General features: G+C 41.0%; 2 protein-coding genes across 2 annotated transcripts in view; both read right to left on the bottom strand.

Moving 5' to 3' along the window:
* LOC140239543 (solute carrier organic anion transporter family member 4A1-like) overlaps positions 1–16,668 on the bottom strand; it is a 180,901-nt gene extending 164,233 nt beyond the window's left edge. Inside the window, exons 1-2 of the mRNA XM_072319377.1 lie at positions 16,357–16,668; positions 15,587–15,777 (exon numbers count right to left, since the gene is read on the bottom strand). Of these exons, the coding sequence (XP_072175478.1) occupies positions 15,587–15,777; positions 16,357–16,668 (503 nt within the window). The remainder of the gene's footprint in view (positions 1–15,586; positions 15,778–16,356) is intronic.
* A 6,161-nt stretch (positions 16,669–22,829) lies between these two features.
* LOC140239589 (uncharacterized) lies at positions 22,830–23,840 on the bottom strand. Its single transcript, XM_072319420.1, has one exon. The coding sequence runs from the start codon at positions 23,838–23,840 to the stop codon at positions 22,830–22,832; it is 1,011 nt and encodes a 336-aa protein (XP_072175521.1).
* Between the last annotated feature and the right edge of the window lie 2,658 nt (positions 23,841–26,498).

The raw sequence follows: 26,498 nt of genomic DNA, 5'->3' as shown, positions 1-26,498 counted from the left end.
GTACTGAAAAGTAGGAACAATTCAGACAATTTATGATATTTTGTTAAATTCTGTTATGTAATCCTATTGCATTGAAAACGGAATGCAAAAGTCAATTGAACTGAAATGAACTGAATATAAACGGCTAAACCAACTCTGCCCGCTAAACTTCTTTATTTAATTGTAGAGTTGTAATCAGGTATATCAAAAACATTATGACCTTTTAACCAGCTCTCTTGTATGGATATGATATCTAGTAAATCCTTAAATTATTTTCTTCTACAAGTTTTTAGTAAAATTCTATTCCATGAGCATTCATGCTTTGGGCTTTCCACTGTTAAATGTTAAACATACAATCTGTGCGACGGGAGGCATCCTATTCGCTTTGAATATTTTGGGGCTCATTAAGACGCTCATGAATAAGTTCGGGCGACACATCTTGTATATCTAAGCATCGTTTGGGTGCCTCAATCACTAGCCTAGTTCTATTCGAGTGGGTAGTTTCTTTATCCAAATCAGTAATGATAAACGATACAAATGACAGAAAACCAACGTTAACATTGAAAGATGACGTGGATGGCTGCTCTATTTCCACTGTTGATTCTTTTAAGTTTGAAACATTTTTTCTTGTTTCTCGTTCTCGTTTGTCTGTTTGGGTTTCCCTTTGTACTATTGTTGCTGTCTGTTTCAGAGGTTGACTATCAACTCTTTTTGACTGTGTACTGTCTGTACTTTGGAAAGCGCTCTTTTTCTCATTTTCTTTAATATGTTCTGTTGTTTTATTTCACTGGGATGCTGTGACGTATCCACCTGTTGTGCGACTTGGGCATACATTGCGCTCTGTAGTTTTGTTTCGCTGGACTGTTGTAAACTATACTGTTTTGCCACTTGGGCATACGTTTTTGTTTGACAATCATCAAAGTGGTGGTTGTTACTACAGCTCACGCACTTTTCCTTCTACACTAGATTTAATGTGTCCTCATAATCATTGACAGTGGAAACATCTTGTGCGAGGAGCTATGTATTAGATAACTCTGCACATCTCATACAGAAATGTGACGGGTGCAGGCATTGTTGTGATTCAAAGAAGAGTAGCACCGAAGGGATGGGGCATAGTCAAGGGTGCCGGAAGCGGAGGGGGGGGGGGGGCAGAGGGTGCACTTGCCCCCCTCCTCGTTTTTTTTTTTTTTGGGGGGGGGGGGAACGAGTTTTTGCCCCCTCCCTATGTGCCCCTAAATGGGAACAAATAATTAAAGGATTATTTAAAGACCAAAATGAACAATATAGGCACTTTTCTTGTCTAAAAATTGTACATTTCATAACTGAAAGATGCGAAATGTTCGCCCCTAACGGGGCACTTACACTTATAAGTAAATTCAGTGTATAGATGGTCGCCTCGCGTTCGTCGACGACTGTGCCCCCTGAAACATTATACCTTTAGTAAACCATTTCGTTTTTCCTTTTCTCCTAAGGTTTCTTGCAATGTGATAATATTTTTCATTGCTCGAACAATGCGATCACGTTTTAGCTTTTAATGAATGCATTTCAGACTAAAACCGAATGGCAAAGTGAAAGTGGCTCACAAATGCATGCGAGCGCTGACCTAGCCTATATATTATGCACGCAACGCGCCTAGAAGCTCATCCGCATTATAAAATCTTAGAGGAAAAGGCTAATCTCAAGATGGTGAACGAGTAACACTTTAGTGACTTTACCATGAACATTTCCAACAGTTTTGGCTCCTTGATAATGAATTATTGTTAGAAGCAGTTATCAACATGTATTGTTTTACCATAGGCTGTCGTCTGGACTCTTCCACAATAACGTGATATTGACAGTGACAGAAATTTGCTAAAATACCGAAAGGAAAGAGAGTATCATTTTATGCCAAAATAATTCATCAGACAGTGCTCATCAGTCACGAAGTGATATTTTAACCTTAGCACAACTTTCAAGTGATATCTATATTGTTCGAAGAATAATACATATTGGCTAATAAGCGCACATCTCTTGTGACATACATGTACGTACGTTCAAGAGAAACAAAAATTTACGATGATTCTGAGCTCTGCAGGCGTCTTTTGCACATATAAATGTGTATAGATTAAGGATATTGCATGAAAAATGTGACTTTGATGTATGTAATTTTGAGTCAATAATAGCGTGATACAAAATTTGATTGATCAGACGTAAAAATGTATATACATTCCGAAGCGCTCGCTCGCTCTGCCCTTACTTACTAAAATGGATAGTTAAAGTTACGATCATAGTCCTTCGCAGTGATTTTTACTTTGTTTAAATCCCTAGAAATTAGTTTTTAAATGTTCCATGTTCCTTTTATTCCTTCTTCGGCGATCCGATCGTCAACTCTGTGAATAACGCCCTTCCTATTCACTACCTTTGATTATACTCTCTCAACTTTCACCATGATCCCTGCCACCTCACTCACACGTAAAGCTTTCCCTTTTTTGTTTTTACGTACTTGGTGTTACAAAAAATATTTCCCACTTTTGATCCTTAATTGTTCAAAAACTAAATTATCAGATAACATTGTAGTTGATATGAACAATAGCTGAATAGTGTACAATTTTGTACGAGGTAATTTGAAAATGAAAGCATTAATCAGTTTAATTAAATTCAAGATTTATTTCAAAGTAAGGGTCCAGATTTTGCTCCATTTTCAACCCTCTGTTCTATACAAAACTTTAACTTTGCATAGGGGTCAATTGGTGTATATGGGAGTGTGTAGTTAACACCCCTGAATAATGGCCAGGGTTTGAATGGTCTATTACATATTCAGGAGAAATTCCACTATCAAAGCTAGTCTTTATTCATCTTGAAATGTAGTGCATGCAAGCACATGAAAACATGTGCTTACTTTTTTCATGTGCATGCATTTCACCCTTTAGGGCAATCCATCACGAATTGTTAATAAAGCATTCATGTGCCTCGGAGCAAGAGACCAGAAGTCTAGTAAGCAGAGCTCTGAAAAGGTGGTATTTATAGTATTCATGCCTAGTTATGTCTATTTTTCAGGGTCATTGTAAGTGAATACACGTCATTGGTTCCTGTGTAAATTTCAACTTTGTAGAGAGGGGTCAAATTTGACCAAAATCTGGACTTACTCATATCAATGATAGTGTTATCCGATATATAGTCTTCGAACTATTAAGGATCAAAAGTGGGAAATGTTTTTTTCTTTTTTTTTAAAACCTAGTACTATTTTCAACAGCTTTCTATCATTCACTCTGTACATTTTCAACCTACCCAAGTTGTACTTAAATAATTGAGCGGACAGATTTGAAAGACATTTTCCCCTTCTAGTCCGGTTATGGCCACAGGTCAATTACTGTCTTGACATTTGATCCTGACTCGTTTTGTAGGGAGATTTGAAAGACATTTTACCCTTCTTGTCCGGTTATGAACACCACTTACACTTGACATTTGATCCTGACTCGTTTTGTAGAGGAATTTGCTGGCGTGTCTGTCTCATTACGGACACTACCCTTTTTAATTCTTTTTTTTTTCTTCCTGACTGTCCACAGTAAATTTTGGTCTCGGTCTTACCTTTCTCTTCTTCCGGTTTACTCTCCAACCACAACCTTCTATTCCCTTTCCTTTTCCTACATACTTCCTTGTAGGTCTAGATGAATTTGAATTCATACACACATCCATGACAGCCTGATGGTTAGCCTCTTCGGTCTCTTTCCTTCTGATTTCTGACACTCCTTACCCTCCACCCATACTCTGGAAAAGTCATTACCTGTCACAATAATGGTCTTTCCATTTCCTCTGCCACTAACCCCACTCATCTCATACGGATGACGTACTGAAATAAAGCATACCGCAACTTTGAAATAAACACTTTCATCTTGCACTGACTGTCCTTTCACACCACTTGTCTTTTATCAGCCATTTTATCACCGGCAATTGTTTGACACTCTGCGGCAGGCGTTAACGAGCAGCACGGTCATGTCGCACTTCGTGACTAGAAGACTGAGCTCCGACTAGTTTGCAGGCACAAACCCTTGTTGGTCGTAAAGGAGTCTGCGCTAAGATTACTACATGCACCACTTTGGCACTGTCCCATAGGCCCTGTGTTGAGGAGAGGCCGCAGTGTAGTGGTGCGTGTATTAGTCTTGGCGCATGCAGACTCCTATACGACCAACAAGGGTTTGTGCCTGCAAACTAGCTCCGACTGTCCTTTCACACCACTTGTCTCCTCGAGACATTTCACCGAGTTGCAGAACACAAAAGTTGTGGATAGTCCTCTCCAACACCTTCCCCGGCTCGACCCCCCTTCATGCAAAGACTATTATGGTAACACCATGTAGGGTCCATGGTAACACTTCGAAGACAATTTTCAAAATATTTCACAAAATGTGCGCACAAGATCGCTGAATTGCAATTATAAGAATGCAAAATCTCCCTCGCGTGGGACAGGGGAATAGGGCTTACCCCTCCCAAACCCTCCTGCTTGGTCTCCCTCCACAGACTTACTACACTTCTCGGATTGACAAATGTCGAGATATTCCACCTGCAGTGTAGACCAGATCTTTGAATTTCAGTTCTAAAAATGCAAAACTCCCTCGAATATGGGAAGAGTCCCTGTGGAGCCGGGATTTGTAACAACGCCGGGATTTGTAGGAACGTCTCACCGGGAACTTTGTAAAAACGCCGGGAAATGTAATAATGTCTCGCCGGGAATTGTAAAAATCTCGAAAATTGCATCAACGGGACATGTAAAAACGTCTCGCCGGGAAATGTAAAAAAGTTCAATTTTGCGGGGAAATGATAAGATCATGTATTTCAAGGGTATTACGTACCGACGGTATATAAATTTACATGAACACGATGTCTAACAAAACTGCTCATGAACCTTTCTCGTTTTTATGTTCTTGTAAAGCCCACAACGGATTTCACCAAACATGGCAGATAGCATTTTTATGGTGATAAGATCTTATTTGTTTAAATAAAGTCCCCTTGATACCGCCGAAGGGGGGGGGGGGAGGGGGGGGGGGGGTAGAGTTGAAGTCTCATAGTCCCTAAACTCTGGATTTTTTTTATCTTCTTCTATCGAACCGAAAAATATAGAGATAAGAAAGTTCTTTGAAGGTATTAATGACTGAAATTTCAGGTTCGACTGTGGCGGATCCAGGGTTGCCCATTTTCCACATTTTCTGCATCTTCTTGAAAAATCTATGACGGATTTTCACCAACCTTGGCAGGGGGATGTGACAAAGGAACCGAATTCAAGAGTTTGGTAAAATCTGTCATACATGTTTCGAAAAGATGCTGAAAAGGTGAAAATTCCGCCTGCACTCCTTCCCCTTCTCAGAGCACCCCTGGATCCGTCATAATCAAACATGAAATTTCTGTCATTAATGTCTTCATAGCACTAACTTAGCTCTATCTTTTTCAGTTCGACAGAATAAGATACAACAAATTCCAGAGTTTATGGACTGGGAGGGTTCAACTCCTCCCACCTCTCCTTCAACGACTTTTTTTTTTTGGGGGGGGGGGGAGCTCATTTTAAGAAATTAAAAGCATATCACTATAAAGATGCTATATCTGCCAAGTTTGGTGGAAATCTGTCATACATTTTTCACGAAGATGCATAAAATGTGGAAAATCCCCCTCACCCCCCCCCCCCGCACCCCACACCCGATAAGGGCACCCCTGGATCTGGAACAATCGAACATGAAATTTCAGTCATTAAAGACACTCAGTCGTCGCAGGCGATTTGCAGCTCAGTAGAAAAGCACGACACGCTGCTCCTCCCGTTACCGTACCCGCCGTACGTACCGAATGCCGAACACGACGCTACGCAACGCACCAGCGAACACCCAGCTAGACTACAAGAGCCGTGCGAGCCGTCCACCCTAATTTCAACATGGACGCCCGAATACCTACCGAATGGGGCCGAATGGGTGCACGCACAAAACTGCACAACAGCCATGCGCATGAAAATCTCTCCTACGGGCTTCGGTCATGACAACTGAGAGAGCTGTGTGTGTACGTACGTACCTGGCTCCAGTGTCTCTGTTTATTTGCATTGTGGTGCCAATTTCAGCAATGAAAGCAATAATATTTTAAAATTTCTGGAAATATCCTATAACAATATTATAGATTATTTATATATTACGTTATTAAATACCGGTATTCAGTTTCATAAATATGGTTCAATGAAGAAATATTAAAACTCTAAGCTTGTTACATCAAGTTGCAATGCATATGGCCGATTGTTTTGTTGTTTTGATAATTGTGCAATATTGTCTGCTGCATATCCCATGTCAGCTGTGATACGTTCGGCCGGATCGTAACATACAAAGTCGATATAAAGTCATCGGTATGTCAATATCAATGTGTGTGGTGTGCATGTACTGTTTGCAATAAAAAGTACTGCTTCAGTTCAGTTCAGTTCGGCTTAGCCTTTGGTTTAGTAATGAAACTTCACAATGGAGATCAAACAGCCGTCCAACTCGAAAGACTGCAAACGTATTTACTTGTATGACGCTATCGACGAATGGAGAACGCAGAGAGCCGTGTTCTTAGCATGCTTACTACTAGTACTACTAGGACAAGACTAGAGGCCAGAAGGGGAAGCTTCAGCGTCAGCGTGCCGAAGAAAAATTTGCTTTCCACTTGCTGGAGTTGCATGAACAGTTTTGCAGGAATTTATAATGTGCAAATTCGTGTTACAGCATGCACGGTGGAATTGTAACTCGGCCTGAGACGTCGATCCAGCTGCCTGCACGTCCAATGCCACGGCTTACGCCAATCAAGCAACCCTAGGCCAAGTCAACAACTTCAAGGAATCCAGATCCAGATGATGTGTAAGTACATGAATGATTGAAGTGTATGTAGGGCCTATGACGTTACAGCGCCTCTGTAACTCCCATAAAATTAAAAATTTCTACTTGTACTGCCTACTCTCAAAGACTAATAGTCTAACACGGTTAGACTCGACTCTGTCTGAGGTAGAGCTTAGTAATCTACAAACTGTAATACCGTCTTGGGTCTAACGTTAGATCTATAAAAAAGTCATAAAATTTACTCGTAACGGTTATATCTAACGTTTATCTAGACACTGACTTTTTAATTTTACTTGAGGAGTTTGAACTAGGTAGGAGATTTCTATACACATACCAGTCGCTGTTATAAATAAGGTTAGATGCTGTGCTTCGCACAGCGTCTGGTCGGGCAAGGGTAGTTTCAAATCATATTACGCGAATTCCCCAAGAATATAATTTAGGATTTGCAAATAAATCTTAAATAATTGGAATAGATTTATCTCAAGCTACATCATACATGTAGTCTAGATCTAGAACTCTAGATGATAGATCTAGATTCTAGGCCCTACTTGAAGTTGAAGTTGTAAGAAAATAAAAATCGATTGTCTTTCACTTTATCAAAGACTAGTATCCCATTTAAATGTAGCAACTCAAAAATCTGTGATGCCCATGTTCGCTGGGAATCCTTGCATGTGTATTGTTAACTATCTTGAAAATGCAAAATGCAATTTTTATAGTATAAACAATTTGCTAACACTCACAGTTACACTTATTTACAGCCTTTCAGTTCTCTGTTAGTTTCTGACAGTTTCTTTTCACTGAATCTGATTCTGAAAACTAAAACAAGTAAGCAAACATTTCAATTTGATATTTATCAAGACAAATTACTAATTAGCAGATAGAGTTATTGCCAATGTTATTGTGATTTGATTCTGGTGTTGATTAGATGTAGATCTATTTACAGAAGATGATGAAACGGTGTGTCGGTTGGTGCACGGCCCCCTTTTACCACGGCCACAGGTACACTGTGCGGTGCAACTGTGGCCGTTGGCTCTGCATGGGCACAGCCGCTTCCCCGATTTGAATTTACATGATACAGGGTCTCCGACCCAATCGTCCATGTTCAAAATAGACAGCTCAGCGGTCATGTCCGCAACCCATGACGATGTGTCATTGTCCATGATGGCCATCCTCACATTTCCCTGCACACATGTATCTATTGTCAACTGATTGTGGTCTGTAGCTGTACTCTAGTCTGATCTGATCTGACGAGTATAGTCGACGAGTGACGACGATCGACGATGTGCGATGATGATGAGAGGAGGCTACACTATAGAAGGTGCGTATACGTATGTACATAATTTATGTAAAGGCAGCTCAGGCGCTATAACTACGGCAAGCAATATTGCGATCGCTACCGTATACTGTACCATGCATGCAATTCACATGTACAGAACGTACACATCTCAGCTGAGCTCAGCGCTCAAGCAAGGAATCGAGATACTATAGCGCGATACATTGCAGCAGGGATGTCTTGCGTACACACACATTTCGCTTCGTAGTAACTTCGGAAGCGAGTTTACGTGGCGCCACCCGCGGCTGAAATATGTCCATATACCCTCCCGATTGAGTGTCTTTAATGTCTTTCTTATCTCTATATTTTCGGTTCGACAAAGAAGATAAAGAAAAAAAGATCTACAGTTTAGGGACTCTGAGGCCTCAACTCCTCCTCCCCTCCCCCTTTCCGGTGGTGGTGGTGGGGCGTTGGGGCCTCATTTTATCAAATTAAGAGCATACCACTATAAAGATGCTATCTGCCAAGTTTGGTGAAAATCCGTCATAGATTTTTCAAGAAGATGCAGAAAATGTGGAAAATCCCCCTCCTCCCTCTTGCCCCCTCCGCCCCCCCCCCCAATCAGGGCACCCCTGGATCCACCACAGTCGAACCTGAAATTTCAGTCATTAATGCATTCAAAGAATTTTCTAATCACTTTATTTTTCGGTTCGATAGAAGAAGATTAAAAAAAAAATCCAGAGCTTAGGGAGGAGGGGGCGGAGGGGGCAAGAGGGAGGTGTGGAAGGAATGATCCCTCCACCTTCATAAACTTAGTACCCAATGATGACGCATGCGCGGAATAAGAGCTCATATTCCACGATTTGGACATTAAAATTTCCCTGAATACGCCCCATTTATTTTCGTTACTTTTTGCTGGAAAAACATTCAAAATATTTCACAAAAACTCTGCTCCAGATCGCTGAAATCAGGTCTGTAAACGCAAAATCACGCTCGTGTTGGAAGGGGATACCTACTCCCACACCCTCCTCCCGCTCTGTCGCTCCGCTCCCTCGCACATATCTTCAAAGTTTCCTCCCCTAATCATGAAAACGGATCGACGACGCCTCTGATGAATGTAATGTGTGAGCCAATACCAATTGTACCCTAAATATTGATTGCATATTTTTTATAAGAAAAAGAAAGACGCACGCCGGAGTATAATGTGTGCTTGCACGAATCTTTTCTCTGTCTTTCATACTATTCCTTCCTGCTTCCTGAAATTTCCCACACAGTAGGATAATTAGGCATTTCTATCCAATATCTAGTATCCAGAGTAACATTAATTCAAACTTGTTCACCCCTCCAAGAAAAAAACAAACACCTAATTTCTTCCATAGTGCATGCCTCTTATTGTGATATAAATATTTTCCCTTGTGAGGGTTTAATAATTTCGCGTTCCGTGTTCCCCCCCCCCCCGCTCCACTCGTTACATGAAATCGCCACAACTGGGAACTCGTCTTCATGCTATCTCTGTGTGATTGTGTAAAATAATAGAAATTTGCTTAAACGACATCTTTGTAAGCATATTTGTAGGCTTCGGTTGCTGTTTGTGTCACACAGAGTGCAGTATATAGGATCTTACTGCTTATAAGGCTATCTATAACTGGTCTCCTGGCTACGCGTCTGCAACAAAGAGATTTAATCTCTTTGGTCTGCAATTATCAGTGTACGTCAGCGGCGACCAGGACTACGTTGTACCAGACTGACTCTCCATGCCGCCTAAAAATGTATGGGGATAGATCCTCTACCAGTCCCGCTTTGGAATTGTAACAGCCTCAATACCTTCAATTTTGAACCGAAGACTTATCTTTTCCAGCAACTTAATGGGTGACACATTGTGAAAGCCGGGTGCCTTTGAATGTTTCTACAGATAAATGGCGCTACATAAATGCTGTTTCATCATCATCATATTGTAAAACTAGGAATGTCGCTATGCGACTGGTATGCCTCCGCCATAATGCATGGTTCTCCTAATAGGTCTATAGTACATGTGGACAATGTGTGATTACATTTTCACAAAATTGGCAAAATATTAAAATGACAAGTTTGTCACAAATGTGTTGAATGTTCACCTTCCTTGACCTAGGTTTAATTGGGTGAATAGGAGAGCATGTATTTGGAGATTTAGGAACTTTAACTTGACTTTGATCCATTCATAAGTTTATGCACTGAGTAATTTTCAAGGTATGGAGACAAAATGCAATTTCTGTATTGAATAGTAAATTGTTGCCATTTTCATGTGGCCTTCGACCCTAAAATTCATATTAAGATAATCACTGTCAGACAGAACATGCATAAATATGTAGTAGGTTCCAAGATAACTTGAATCATTTCCTAGATATGGAGGAAACAGTTAGTTCAGCACTTTCACTTGATCTTTGACCTTTTGACCTTTGAGCCCCCTCCCCCAAAAAAGAAAAAAATAACAGAATCTCTATTGGGTTATACATGCATACACCCAGTGCAAAAAAAAAAAAAATCCTGCTGGCATTGCATAAATATGAGGGAAATAGTAACATTTTGAAGTGTTGCCCTTGACCTTTGACCCCTGACCTTTGACCCCATGAACCCTAGATGCTCTAGATAATCACTGCCAGTCAGTACATGTATATATATACTATGTTCCATGAAGATACCTTGAACAATTTCCAAGGTTCAGAGAAAAAAGTGAAATTTTAATTTTTACTTGACCTTTTGACCTTTGACCTCATGACCCCAAACTTTCACTAGAGAATCTTGATTGGGTAATACATGTATACACTAAGTTTCAAGAAAATATCTTCAGGCAATGCATAGATATGGAGGAAATAAATATGTTCTACATCAAAATACTGCTACCTCACTTCTCACGGGAACTAGTTCAAGTCTATAAAACATACCGAAACATGCACCAAATTTCACTAGTAACAATGTCAAAATGAAAAAAAAAAATCTCATTGTGGTACCCCTTCTCACCCCCTCGCTCGCTCTCTCGAATACTAACCGCCCGCCCTAAGATCAAATCTTGGCTACGCCACTGCTCCCGATGTCACTTAGACGGCTATCATGGGCTCCCGTGTTCCTCCAATATGAGGTTTTGGTGACTCTAATCCTTGGTGCTCGGGTCGGCCGGGAATCGAAGGAGGAGCCCGATGGTCCGTTGCTGATTGTAAGTTTCTCGAAAAATCTTTGAGTTAGCGTGTACAATTATCAACGCAAGAGCTAGAGCGGTCACGGCATTCACACGTCCGTTGATGTTGTTGTTTTAGTCTTATTTGAGCTCTGTCTAGTGGGCAACTTGCTAAAGAGAAGCATTGATTATTTTGATAATTTTAGATGAATAAAACTTATAAGAATATTTTATTCATTCCCTCACTTTCATTTGATATTATATTGTTTTAATCGAGTGCTCTACGAAAATAAAGTGGATAGGTTTAATGGAACAACAATGTCACTTGCCTACTCCTGTACCGGAGCACAGGGTGCTGTTCCCATCAACATGAGGATTGACGACCCTCCAAGGAGGAGAGGCAGCTAGGAAGGTGGAGTGCTCTGGACTCATCGCCTGCCAAGACGACTTTTATAGGGCAGCAGTGGGTAGGGTCTGGGGATGTGCTGGGACACGTCAGCGGAGCTTTTTTCTTTATTTTTTTGCCAGTCAGAGGGCGGCATTAAAAGATAATGAAATATAAAGGCACAGGTAATAATTTGTTATGACGCAGTTTAGGGTTTACGGTCACTATCAACATGATGGGGCATCGTAACGGTACGAAACACGTATCTTTCAGAAAGCTTCGAGATATTGATATATCATCATTCAAGCAGGATATCCGCGAGTCTTCGGCAGCTATGTGTCCTTCTGATGCTGTGGATCTTTACAATCATACAATGACTACACTCTTGGACAAACGTGCGCCCTTACAGAATAAGACGGTGACAACTAGGCCATCAGCACCATGGTACACGCCGAGCGTAAGATGCGGAAATCTGGCCTTTCAGTTCATAAAGACATCTATCGCCAGCAATGTAACTCATACTATGCAGCCCTGAACGAATCCAAGTCCAAACATTGGACTGGTGTGATTCCTTCTGCGGATTGCAAGGAGCTATTCAGAATTGTCAAGAGACTTACCTGCTCTAACCACGAATCTGTTTTCCAGATCATTTGTCTGATGCTGATCTCGCCAATGATTTTGGGCAATATTTCAGTGACAAAGTTAGCAGAACTATTTCGGCGATAGATGTCTCATCAACTGACGAGTTGTCATCCAGCGTGGAATCACGTTCACTGCCTCAGGTCAAGAGCATTGGTTTCTGCGATTTCCAGCCTGTCTCTCTCTCTCTGAAGTCAAACAGATCATGACAATTATTAAACCGAAGACATGTGGCCTTGACCCTATTCCTTCTAGACTCGTGAAGTCATGTTTTGATGAACTCATTCCTTTCATCACAAGGATTGTTAATCTTTCCTTATCATCCAGGGAAGTTCCAGGTGCATTCAAGACATCACTCATCATACCGCTCCTCAAAAAGTCTTCGCTTGACAAGAATGACATAAGGAATTATAGACCAGTCACAAATTTGCCTTTCATCAGCAAGGTTCTCGAGAAGATTGTATCAGATCAACTCATATCATACCTTGAGACAAACAACCTGTTTCCTCAACATCAGTCTGTCTATCGGAAGTGTCACTCTACTAAGACTGCCTTGATAAAGGTAGTGAATGATCTTCTGCTGCCATTGACAAGGGTCTTGAAGCTGCCCTCATTCTTTTGGATTACTCGTCGGCTTTCGATACTATAGACCACACCAACCTCATCAACTGCCTGAGAGAGCACTATGGGGTGGATGGATCTGTGCTTCGCTGGATCGAATCCTACCTCACTGATCGTAGTCAGAAGATGGTTGTGAACGGCGCGGAATCCAGGTCATTTCCTCTTCAGTGGGGCGTCCCGCAGGGTTCCGTCGTTGGACCATTCTTGTTCTCCCTTTACACTGGTCCGTTGAGCCACATCATTGGCTCACACCATGGAGTGTAGCATGCAATCTACGCGGACGACACTCAGTTGTATGTCATAATGAACGCTGATGACGACCACCGGGCTGCTTCCATGCAGAAACTTCATGATTGCTTCCTAGACATTAAGTCATGGTCTTCCCGCAATCATCTCAAACTGAATGAAGCCAAAACTGAGTTGTTGTTCGTCTCATCCCAGTTTAGGCAGCAACCGGGATTTCAACCTTCTTTGGATATGGCTGGAGAATGCGTTTCTTCCTCTGACTGTGTGAGGGATCTCGGTGTTACTTTCGACAAGCATCTCACTCTCACTAACCACATTCGAAATGTCTGCAGATCGGCTTCCTTTGGCATTGCTAGGATTGGGAAAATAAGGAGATTCCTTAATGAGTCAACTACAGAAAAGCTGGTACATGCATTTGTGTCTTCACACTTGGACTATTGCAACAGCCTCCTAGCTGGTCTTCCTCGCTCCTGTCTTGCTCCGCTACAACGCCTCCAGAACACCGCTGCACGTCTCATCACAAGCACGAAGAAGCATGAACATATCACACCTGTCATCAGATCACTGCACTGGCTACAAATTCATGACCGCATTGTCTTCAAAGTTCTACTCCTCACCTACAAGATTGTCTACAACTTAGCACCATCCTATCTTCATCATCTGGTTTCCCTCCGGACTATATCTACTTCCTCAACAACCAGACGCCTTCGTTCTCACTCCACTGCACACCTTAACTCACATCGGCACCGCGCACCCATACCCGTTATGGCAACCGTGCCTTCAGTGCTATTGAACCTACACTATGGAACAACTTGCCCATCCACGTCCGTGAAGCTCCAACAGTAGACTCCTTCAAATCATCACTGAAAACTCATCTGTTCTCTCATGCCATGTAATTGTATTGATTTATTATATACAGTCTGTATATATGTTAAGTTCGTTCTATAAGTTCTACAACTTACAATGTTTATTTTATGTATTTTGTATTCTGTATTGTATTTCATCGTATCTCAATTTGTATATATTCCATGAATTGATTTATCTTTCCTAATTTTTCTTTAGCGCTTAGAAACATTGTAATCAGCGCTTTATAAATGATATTTATTATTATTATGTTAAAACGGGAGCAGTGGCCAAAGACTTCATGATTAGACCCATACGAAGTTTTTCAAGGAAAATATATACGAAAGTTTCTACAATTATTTGTATAGTATGTAGCTTCCTCTCAGTGTCCGTATACATGACGCTATGGTCACAGTTTAGCTCAGTGACACACTCATCCGACTTGATAAAAGACACTTGACCCTATCACAAATTGTGCAAATGATTTAAAGCGCAAGCGTTATGGAAGGTAACTTTTCTTTTTTAAATTGTTATACACCTACTTGGTTTCGCGCAATGTATTGCAGGTTAACATTAAAATTTCATGTATGAGAGCTTTCGGCTGGATTTGGTAGATTTAAGTTTGGATAATGACATCACGATAAACTAGTAGTTTGAACTGTTAGTCTTTTGTTTTAATGACTGGCGTAGAACATACCACTGAAACCTGGGTTTGATATGATAAAGCGCATCAACACATGGAAGACACCATGCCCATCATATCACTACACCAATTTCACTTACCGGAAGTAAACTTAATTGGTTTCACGGTGAAATTAAAATCTATTGATTCTTTTCCGTTTCATTTTTGGGTTGCAAACAAGAACATCATTATCTTCATTATTACCAGCGGAACTGAAATGGTATCTGCTGGGTAGCTGGCAATATGCCTACATGTTTCCATGTCGGCGGCATTCTGTTCCTATAAAATAGACTTAGCCTGCCAAGAAACCGGGACAAGGTGAGTCACTAGGTTTTCGATATCAATATTGTTTAAAAGTTAGTAGACGTACAGGCAGATTCACCATTTTGTATATTTCGATTAACGTCATATGTGTGTGTTTGTTTGTGTGTGTGTGTGTGTGTGTATTACAGCGATGGTGCAATGTATTGAAATATATTTAGAAAGTACATGCGTTTTGTATCTCTATCAAAGGGTGCATAGTATGTCCCAAGATTACATAACGTATATATTATGGATATATACATAACAAGACTGCCTCTGGAAAAAAGACACAATCATTATGGGTTAAGCATTTTTTTTTTTGTGTGTGTGTGAGTGGAGATAATGTGGATATGATTATGACATCATTGACTAATGTAACTTTAAGATTTTCAATTCAGAATACACATTCGGAGGACAAATTACTTTAACAGCTAAAATATACATAAGGGCTATTACATATACGCAGTTTGAAGAATTTTTGTAATAGAATCAACTCTTAGTCTGTGTTTTCGTGAGAGATAATGTACCTGCAAAATTAATTTCACGACGTAACATAATGTTACGTGTTACGACGTAACATAATGTCTTGGTTAAAAGGTAGATGGTTAAAACTGATGGATGTAGAAATATCACTGTATGCATGACTTACGTCACAAAGACGGTAAATGCCATGGTCGCAAACTGGTAGGCACTCATGATGCTACCACTCTGAAAGCTTGTCAGGTGAAACCTGCGCTCAATGGTGGTAATTGCAATCGATACGAGGCCGTACGCCGTCATGATCTGAATGATGCTTGCCATGACGAACACAACGATGTATGTCTTGACATTTAGAAACATCTGGACAAATGAAAAGAGTTACAAAGAAAACGTAAACAACCTTGCATGCATGTACTGACGACCTGTAGAGGGCAATCGAATTAGTGACGGTATGTTTTTTTAGTGATACTGATGGTAATCATTGCAAAAATTATAAATGTAATGACCAAGTGCCACTTATCTGTCACTCTCGACAACTACCTGTAACACTTTTATAAACCACTAACATCCAGTCATTGGGCTGGCAATAGTAAGTCTCTTGATCGGATGAAACAGTGCGGTCACGAACACATGGAATCCCTCAAAACGGAAATTGATAAAAGTCGACTTACATAGTTGTGTTCCATTACAGCATAATCCTCTTAGTAGGCCTACCTTTCTCCTTTTCTAGAGTAAGGAACGTTTATCGCGTTTGCAACCTCAGTATCTGTAAAGACTTGTTCAGGCCGATTAAATTTGATATATTCTTGTATTTTTGTGTATTAAAACATATCTGATACAGATCACAAAAAAGAAATGGAAGGGTTTGCTATGCCATTTATATATCAGGTCTGGATTAATGCACAATGTCAATGATCAATGGAAGGGACATAGACATACTTGAAGACATTTTGGCGTAAACTTGCCCCATCCACACTTTCCAGTGGTTATTCTAGCAACATCATCGTCATCGTCATCTTCGCATGGATCAATAGCCGATGTTGTCAAAGGGTAGTTACCGAAGGGACCCTTCGAAGACCCTGTGTCGCTTTCAAAGGGAATGTACGTCGACGGATCAGTTTTCGGTTCGTCGACGAATTTATTTTTTGAAAGCCAACTCGAGTTTGTCGGTATGTTTGAGACATATTCATCCCCAGGCGCGGGTAATTCCTCATCAATAGATCCATCCAACTTGTGGTAAACCAGCTCCATTCCAAGGTAGATTTAACAGTAGAAATGTTGAAATTATTCTTCCCTCTTATGAAGGTGTATCTCAAACGTATCCAGACTCACGTGGATGTTGTCACGTCACAGTGCTTGTTGACGTTTAAGTGATCGATATTTATATTACTACTCTCCAACCCAGTAACAACGGTGACACACTCAGGAAAATGTTATCCACATTCCTATTTCCCCACGGTTTGTTGTACTTGCGCCAAAGTGTATGTAGGGCCTATATAACTTAGACGCCACAATGACGCTTCGATCTTCCTACTCGTTCCTTGACAAAGTAGGGTGATATACCAGGGCTACACAACCGAAAATGAAAAAGTAAGCGGAGCGAAAATCAAATGTCAGGTACAAAGGTGACACTCCTGGCTGCTTGCGACAGACTATCACAACTGAAAACCAGGCGATATTCATTATTGTGCGCTGAAATTGCAACAACAATCTATAGGAACAAAATGGCCATGACTTCTTTGTCATATTTCTTTTGTAAACTAGTCACGCAAGGCGGAATGACGGCGTGTAAATAAAGAAAAGGAAGGTACGTTTTTTTTATGTATTTACAGAAATTCAAACATTGACACGATAAGAATTAAGAGCAAACAGACAGGAGAAGCAATCACACACAAACCTTGAACAACGGTCCAAGGGGTTTGTTTGCTGTTGAGCAATCCCCGATAGGTAGAAGAATTTATATTCTCAGGAGATTGAAGGAAAACCGAAAAGTTAGACTGACTTCCAATAAATATCTGAGCTTCACATTAAAGCAAATAAAGTAATCGACAGATGACATCGCATTACATCGAAAATAGTTGTAATAAGTGATTGGTGAACGAGTGTTTGGCTGAAATGGACTTCAGTCAGAAAGCATATGAATTCTAATAACCCCTGCTTATACATGTCACCAAACCTAATGGTGTAAATGAGCAAGTTTTAGTGGCTTACAAAAGTGAGAGAAGCAGATTTTAACGAATATGACGGCACAGCACCTGCAGCCATATGTCACATGGGGACTAGAAAAGACTTTAATTAAAGACACTCACAATCAACAATCATGTCATGGAAACCTTAAATCATGGACACTTTATTCCAGGATACAGGCCCGTAGCCAGGGGGGGGGGGGGGGGTGCGTCGGGTGCGTACGCACCCCCCCCCCCCAAATTCTGAAACGTCCACTTTTTCATAATAACTGTTTTTAGCAATTCTCAAGATAACAATCCAAATAAATATAAAGACACATTATATGCTACGTAAATGTGGAAGAGTACGTTTAACAATGTTAAAAATAATTGTACGAAACCCTTTTGTTGTATGAACCATCGGATCGTCCACATGCACACAAACACAAATGTTATGTATCAATTTGTGCGAGCTATTATTATATTGGCACTGCATGCCATGGCCCTTGGCGCGTGTGACCGGTGTTTTTTTTTTCCACTGGCCGCCCGAGTACGTGCGATTCGTGGATGACATTGAGGTTGACACTTGCATTTTTTCACAGGAACAGAGGTAAGTGGATGAAAATCTAATAGCCTCAAGTTTACATATATGATAAAAATTAAAGAAATTTCCTCGAAATTACTATAATCGAAAACCTGAGACATTTCATATCTACGTCTCACAAAGATATAGTACATGTATATATAAGTACATGTTGGCATGATAATGCCTGGGGATAGATTATTATGTCAACTATTTTCCATTATGAATGCATGCTCCAATCAAATTGTGAAAAGGTGGTTATGAATTAGCATTTCTTACGAACGATCAGGAGAGACAAAACAAAATGAAAGACCTGTCTTACTCCAGTTCTCTTGTAACACTCATTGGGCCATTATGCATGCCTAACGAATTATAATAGCTGCTTTTTCTAGCCCTTTTGCTAGTACCAATATTCGAGAAAAGATCATCTATCAAGTAACTGTACGATCTCCGTGCATAATCTAATGCTTTTAAACACACTTGCCTACTCGCCTTCAGCTGGCATTTGCTTACGGTTCCAACAAATTATTAGTTATACATTTTCTCATGTTGTGACAGTTCGATTGGTTCTCATTTTGAAGTGAGACAAAACCTAAGAACATTCTCACTTATAATTTCCAAAGAGTATTATGCAGGCACGCAAACTAAATTTAGTTGTATTTCATTTAAATGTAATGGGTAAGAGGGTATGAGAGAGAATGCTGAGCTATGAAGTAAAATGGTAAAGTAAAAAGTTCGTCAGATAGTATTACAAAAGCCTGAATATTGCAAGAGCTCCGGAGTAAAAACAGTCAGGGAAAAACCCTATGTATGATAACATTGTGAGAGCGTTAGACTGCATTCTGACGCGTCGTTATTTCATTTACATTCTTTATTCATATTTTTCATAAAAAACACAGGTAATGAGCCGGATTGGGTTAAAATTCTCACTTACAGCTTTGTAGAAGTCTGAGTCAACAGTATCACACAGTACTTCAAGACGTATTAGTACAAACGATTTCTTGAGCCTGCACCGTTTCAGGCTCTGTTCTGGATACGGCGGTAGAAACTCATTCTTTTTTGTTGTTTATTTTATCATTATTTACTAATCTCTTTTCTAACTTACAGGTAGCGGATTTCTTTGCAGGCCAAATTTGGAAATGTACTGTTGATTATTACTTATACATTTTCTCATGTTTGTGACAGTTCTATAGGTTCTCATTTTAAAGTGAGTCAAAACCTAAGAACATTCTCACTTATAATTTCCAAAGAGTATTATGTAGGCACGCAAACTCATTTTAGTTGTATTTCATTTAAATGTAATGGGTAAGAGGGTATGACAGAGAATGGAAAGTGCTGAGCTATGAAGTAAAATGGTAAAGTAAAAAGTTTGTCAGATAGTATTACAAAAGCCTGAATATTGCAAGAGCTCCGGAGTAAAAACAGTCACTCACAGCGTTAGACTGCATTGTGACGCATCGTTATTTAATTTACATTCTTTATTGATATATTTTCATAAATATCTCAGGTAATGAGTCGGATTGGATTACAATTCTCACTTACAGCTTTGTAGAAGTCTGAGTCAACAGTATCACACAGTACTTCAAGACGTATTATAGTACAAACGATTTCTTGAGCCTGCACCGTTTCAGGCTCTGTTCTGGATACGGCGGTAGAAACTCATTCTTTTTTGTTGTTTATTTTATCATTATTTACTAATCTCTTTTCTAACTTACAGGTAGCGGATTTCTTTGCAGGCCAAATTCGGAAATGTAGTGTTGATTATTACTTATACATTTTCTCGTGTTGTGACAGTTCTATTGGTTCTCATTTTAAAGTGAGCCAAAACCTAAGAACATTTTCACTTATAATTTCCAAAGAGTATTATGCAGGCACGCAAACTCATTTTAGTTGTATTTCATTTAAATGTAATGGGTAAGAGGGTATGAGAGAGAATGGAAAGTGCTGAGCTATGAAGTAAAATGGTAAAGTAAAAAGTTTGTCAGATAGTATTACAAAAGAAACTAATTCTTTTTTGTTGTTTATTTTATCATTATTTACTTATTTCTCTTCTAACTAAAAGGTAGTGGATCTCTTTGCAGCCCAAATTCGAAAATGCCTAGAGACAGCTAGTAACCAAATATTCTACTATAATTTAATGAATAAGAAATAACCATTCCAGTATGTATCTTAGTGTGCACAGTAAGACAGATCAAATCAAATAGGAAAACATCTGAGCATTAAGCCTGAGGTCTGAATTTGCACTCAACTTCTTCCAATGGCTAACGGATGTTTAATTTTTGAATTTCACTGACCTCCAAATTTCACAAAGAAAACCTTCTTAGCATGATGGTTAATATGACATTTGACTGATATTGGAGATGTTTGCGAATCGCATCTACTACCTTTAAAGGTCCAGTATACCTTTGGGAGCAGTGATTTCAAAAATGTTCAAGATATCACATTTAATGCATATGTGTAGGTCTGTTGTATCAAAAAACATCCTACCATATGAAATATTTGCCATAAAACCTAAAATATAAGGAGATATCAGGATTTTTCTCAATAAACCGTAACTGTATACGGTTTAGTCTGGAAACATTTTTATTATAACTATTGTTCACATTTTGTGTATTTAACAACACTTAACATCCATTATACGGATTCAAATTTTGACAGTGGTTGTTTCTATCCCTAACTCACATTTTAGAACTATTTTAAAGCACTAATGCTTTCATCTGCAAATGGTAAATTATGCCTTTATTATTATTAAATCTAAAATGATTATTTGAAAGTTCGGAAATGCTGGAAATATCCTACCACAAGGAGGCAAAATATAAATGGTTCACATTTACAATTCATTTTGTTTTAAAAATTTTCTTATTTATTTTCGTTTTTGACAAACTCGCATACCAGGCTTCAGGCCTGCTAACGCGGGTATACAATAGAAAAAATAACAGCTAAAACAACACCAGGAAAATCACTATTCTCAATTTTGCGGCGCGCTACGCGCGCAGAGTCTCGAACACAATTAAACTTTGCAACTTCCTGGCAAAATGAGTTTTTACTATTTCCTAGATGAAATACCGTAACGCGATTGCATGCAACAGACAAAAATACAAATTTCCTCGAGACTTTAAAACGTCATTAAAACAGTCAAAATTCACAATTTGCGGCGCGCTTCGCGCGCAAATTCTTATACAACTTTTGTAGTTCGGTCGTCCAAAGAATATATATATATATATTTATATATATATATATATAATTGTGTGTGTGTGTGTGTGTGTGTGTGTGTGTCATTGGTATTGGTACCGAAGGTCCGTTTTTTTAGTGACCGCACCCCCCCTTGAAAAATCCTGGCTACGGGCCTGCAGGATAGAAGCAATTTTACAAATATTTCACCAAACTCATGAGATCATGATCCCAAGGAAGTACAATACATGTATATCTTTTCAACTCAAAATATGTTAACTCATCCAGTGTCATAATAGGAAGGCCACTATTCAATATCAAAGAAATTGTTGTTCTTGCTATTGAATCCGACAACTTACTCAATGGGAAAGAGATCCTGTTCTCATCTAGTTTCGCTTCCAGAAATTATCTCTCACCGTTTGAAAAGACGCCGTTATGTCCCCTACTATTTTTCGATACCACTCTTCAGTAGGCCTACCCTACCTTTGCTAGCTTACGCACGGATGCACGTATGGGCCTTCTCACACATATGCAAGTGGTGGGTATGGGGGGGGGGGACATAAGGAAGTCTTGCCCAGACGCTTCATAACTCAACACAAGCTTGAACCTTTGTCTGTTAAACATTTGTCTTCGCTACTCATTCACGCTACCTGTCTGTTGATCCTGTAATGGTCATTCTCCGTGACTCATTATGTATTCTTATTCCAATACAATAACATCGTTTCTAATGCCATTATAATCCCGCACTGTTCCGTGTCAGCATGCAACACCATATCGTACGCCTATACCAAATATACATTTGAGTTGATGCCACATTCATGTATCTTGTTACACACCATCACACCAAGGAGGTTGAAGACCTGGAGTTCCAATAGGTGGTTCTGTAATGTACATGTATTTAGGTAAGATAAGATAATAAACGGAAAGATGTTAACTCCGCCAATGCCAATGGGTCGTCAGCAGCACACCAGGAATCACCAGTGTTTCGGCCATTTAAGTGCTGTACACCTCCCCCTGGCTGGCCGGTGCTGTGTTGGGATTCCCTTGACAGCACCCCCATGGCATTTCAAAAAACAAACAAACAAAAAAACAAAAAACAAAACAAAACAAACAAAACAAAACAACACAAAAGAAGACAAAAAAACCCCACTTAGCATCAATCACCTCTCTTCACTCCAGACCATTAACACTCTCTCTGCACTCCCTATTCCCACCACCCCAAGCCTTCCCAACTATCCATGGAGATCCTGTCTCCGCTGCCCCACAAATCCTCCTGATCCACCTTTTCCCGTCCCTACCACCTACTCCCATCCCTCTGACACACCTCCTTACGGATCGTCCAGCAAATCTCCTGCACCCCACTTCCACAGTATGCACCTCCGCTCTCCACCCCTTTTTCTCACACTCCTCTCTCAACTCAGCATACCTATCCAACTTTCTTTTCCTTGCCTCATCCATCCTTGTTTCCCATGGCACAGTCAGCTCCACCGTTGCTAACCTGTGTACAGACTTAGCCACCACACCATGTCCGGCCGAAGGGCAGTCACCACCACCTCCTCTGGCACTGTACGGTTCCCCTCATCCACTCGCACCTCCCAATCGTCCCCTGCTGCTAAGATCCCCCCACCATCATCCCTCTGACCCTTCCTTCTCACACTGCATCTCACCCCCTCCTTCACAAACCGGATTCCCCTCACCCTAGGAGGCCCATTCTTCTTCCTTGCCTCCACTGCCACCCTCGCCACCTCCGCCATCTCCTTCAACACCTGGTTGTGCCTCCATGTATAGGCCTGTAATAAACCTCCACATGCTGTCAAAATGTGTTCTAGTGAGCCCTTCGCCTTGTTACAAACCCTGCATCCACCATCCTCCACAATGCCCCATCTCTGAAGATTTACTGGAGACGGCAAAACATCAAAAGTGGAACTGATCATGAAACGCGCAGCTCCAGAGGACATTGACCGAAGGTCATTCCATGACACCTTCCTCTGCTCCATCCCTTCCCATCGAGTCCATGCTCCCTGCACTCCCTGCTCTACAGCCTTGGCAAAGCAATACTCCTCCTTCTCCTTAACCGCCTCCACCGCCAACTCCCTCCTACCCTTCCTGCCTTCCTTGCTGTACCATCTAACACCTTGATGAAACCCGACCCCTTTCCGCCCCACCTGAACCGCACCCTGCATCTCCTTCCACTTTGCCATTGCCACTGCCTCGTCTGCAGCCTCCTCCGCCCTCCACTTCCTCCCTGTGTAGATCGGTGGCCTAACTCCTGCTATTGTCTGGTCTTTTGACTCCCTCATTATCATCACTAGCCTAACCTTGCCAGCTTTAAACTCCTCAACCACTGACGTCATAGGCAATTGCAACTTGCCTGATCTGCAAAAGAATGTCAGATCTGTAAGCATTCTTGGAACGCCTAACCACTTCCGGTAGTACGAGTTCATCTTCTGCTGCATCCTCTCAACCCTGGACACTGCCACCTCGTATACCTGCAGTTGCCACATGATCCATGGTAGCAAGCCAAACTGGCAGCACCACACCTTCGCATTCCCAGGGATGAGCGTCCTGTCCACCCTCTTCAACCACTCCACCACTTTGTCATAGATCTGAACTCTTCCCCTTCCACACTGTCACTGAGCGGCTCTTCTTGGCCTTGAACTTCATCCGTGTCCAGGCCACCAACTCCTCTAACCTATGGAGGCCATCTTCAATCCGGGTGTCGTTACCAGACACGATTGTGAGACGACAATTTGTGCATGGAGCTTACGGCACAAATTGTCGCCACAGCACAAATTGTCGTCTGGCGACAATTTGTGCTGAGGGTTGACGACACAAATTTTCGCCCGCTCTCGAAGCACATTTTTTGGGGTAAGATCATTCTTGTCAATTTCAGTGGTGAAGCGGGCTAGGAGAGAGAGACCGAGAGAAAAGGCATACATTGAAATACCAACACATAACTTACATGGCTACATCCATGCAAACAAGCCATGTAAAAAGTCACGGTGAGGTTTCAAGGAAGTGTGTATGTGCGCGCGCACATGATAATTGAGTGTCCGTTCGTGCGTTTGTGTGTGTCATTGCATATCATGGAAGAATGTGTGTTGAGATGGTTTATAATTATGCATTATGAGGATTTGTTTGAGTGTTTGTTGGTGCTTGTTTACAAATTCGTATGTATTTGGGGTGTACATTTATATTGTAATTCGTTTGTGCTAAAATCAACTAACGATTGAGAAATTATTTACGGCGTGTCGAAATTATTCGCTCATGCATAAAGCATGCCAAACTTATTCTGGCACAAAGAAAAGTGATATGGAAGTTGAAGTTAAGACTGATGGAAGAATATGAATGCAGTGAAAAAAAAATGAACAAAGACAGATAACATTTAGGGAGGGTATCTCCCTCGTATGCCTTTTCTCTCGGTCTCTCTCTCCTAGCCCGCTTCACCACTGAAATTGACACACCCATACTATTTTAAAATCAACGCCGATGTGAACTCTATAAAGACGTACTCATACACGTTGAAGGCATTTTCATTGCCACAGTAGTGCCTGCTGCTGCCCAAAAAGTTCGTTCGCACAAACATCAAAACACAAACACAAACAGACACACGTACGCACACAGGCACACGTATACACACAAATCACTCCCACCATACTAACCACTACACAGTTTCCACCTATTGTATTATTATACTCCACACACACACACACAGCTATGCGCAAACGCATACACAAGTCACATAATACGTACCTACAAATCATACACAGCACATACCATGCAGCCCCCCACACACATACGCATAACTTACAAGTCATATCCACCCCACCCCAGCATAAAGCCCCCGTTCCACTATCACGATTTGGACCCCGATCTGTCCCGATCTAGCAGATCGGGAGAGAGCGGCAAAAGCGTATGGGGATCGGAAGCATCGTAGCAGCAGCGTGTGGAGGTCGGGGTTAGAGCGGGCATTTTTTCAGATCGGGAAGAAATTTTGAACCGGTTCAAAAATTCTTCCCGATCTCCCCGATCAACATTGACATATTTCTAATCGTACGGCAAGCGGGGAGAGCGTAGTGACAGCGTAAACGCAGCGGGGAGAGCGTAGTGACGGCGTAAACGCAGCGGGATGAGCGTAACAAGGTCTTTCTGAGCGTAGTAACATCGGCACAAGAACGGGAAGTAATTTTAGCTGTAATTTTCGAAGAAGAAGAAGAGATGAAGAAAGAGAAGAGAAGAAAGCAGCGAAGCAGCTACCCAAAAGGCGAAGAAAGAGAGACTGCACGTGATGCTGAAAGAGGAGGAAGAGGACACAGCAGAATTTTGAAGAATATGAAATCATCTACAACTGGAGGAAGACGGACTATAAAAGCGACGACATCAAGAAAACGAAAATCAACACGTCTTTGTTTATACAATGCATTGCTGCAAAAGAACCGTGAGTTGAGGAGCCTCTTCGAGGTCCACAGTATATTTCTTCGGTTCTGCATGCTAATAAGTTGACTGACTGCGGACCGACAGCTCTCTGAACAGGGTAACAGCGTGATAAGATCGTATAGATCGTTCAGAGCGTAGATACAGCGTGCATCGATCGGATAACATCGGCAACATCGCACTGACAGCGTAGCTACATCGTTCTAAAGCGTACAGAGAGCGTGCAGCGGCAGAGATCGTAATGTCTCATTCCCGATCATCGTAGTAAGAGCGTAGCAAGCACTTGGTAGTCGTAACTGCAGCGTACTTAGAGCGTTCTAACATCGTACTGTGTCCAGATCGGCTCAGGTTTTACCCGATCCTTCCCGACCTGAGAAAATTGTCAAATCGTAGCGAGAACGGCATAGTGGAACGGGGGCTTAACACCGGAGCAACCACACAATTCATAGTGCATGGCTGACGACAATTTGTGCAACTACGTTTCATTTTGCCAGCACAAATTGTCGCCATCGAGGTCAAAAAATTGGGAACTGCACAAACAGCAGAAATTGTCGACAGACGACAATTTATGCAGGGGTGACAATTTTGTGCCATAACACACGTTGAAAGCATTTTCATTGCCACAGTAGTGCCTGCTGCCGCCCAAAAAGTTCGTTCCTTTAATTTCCTTTGCCTGTGACAAGCAAAGTACGTACATTGTTCATACTACATGTTTTGCTTTTTTTTTT

The sequence above is a fragment of the Diadema setosum genome, chromosome 16 (assembly GCF_964275005.1).
Source record: "Diadema setosum chromosome 16, eeDiaSeto1, whole genome shotgun sequence".
NCBI lineage: Eukaryota > Metazoa > Echinodermata > Echinoidea > Diadematoida > Diadematidae > Diadema > Diadema setosum.
Note: the sequence above shows the minus strand (reverse complement) of the source record. Positions and strands in the feature narration are given on the sequence as shown.

Coding starts and splice junctions, on each gene's coding strand:
- LOC140239589 (XM_072319420.1), bottom strand. CDS start 23,840: ATGTGGCAACTGCAGGTATACGAGGTGGCAGTGTCCAGGGTTGAGAGG.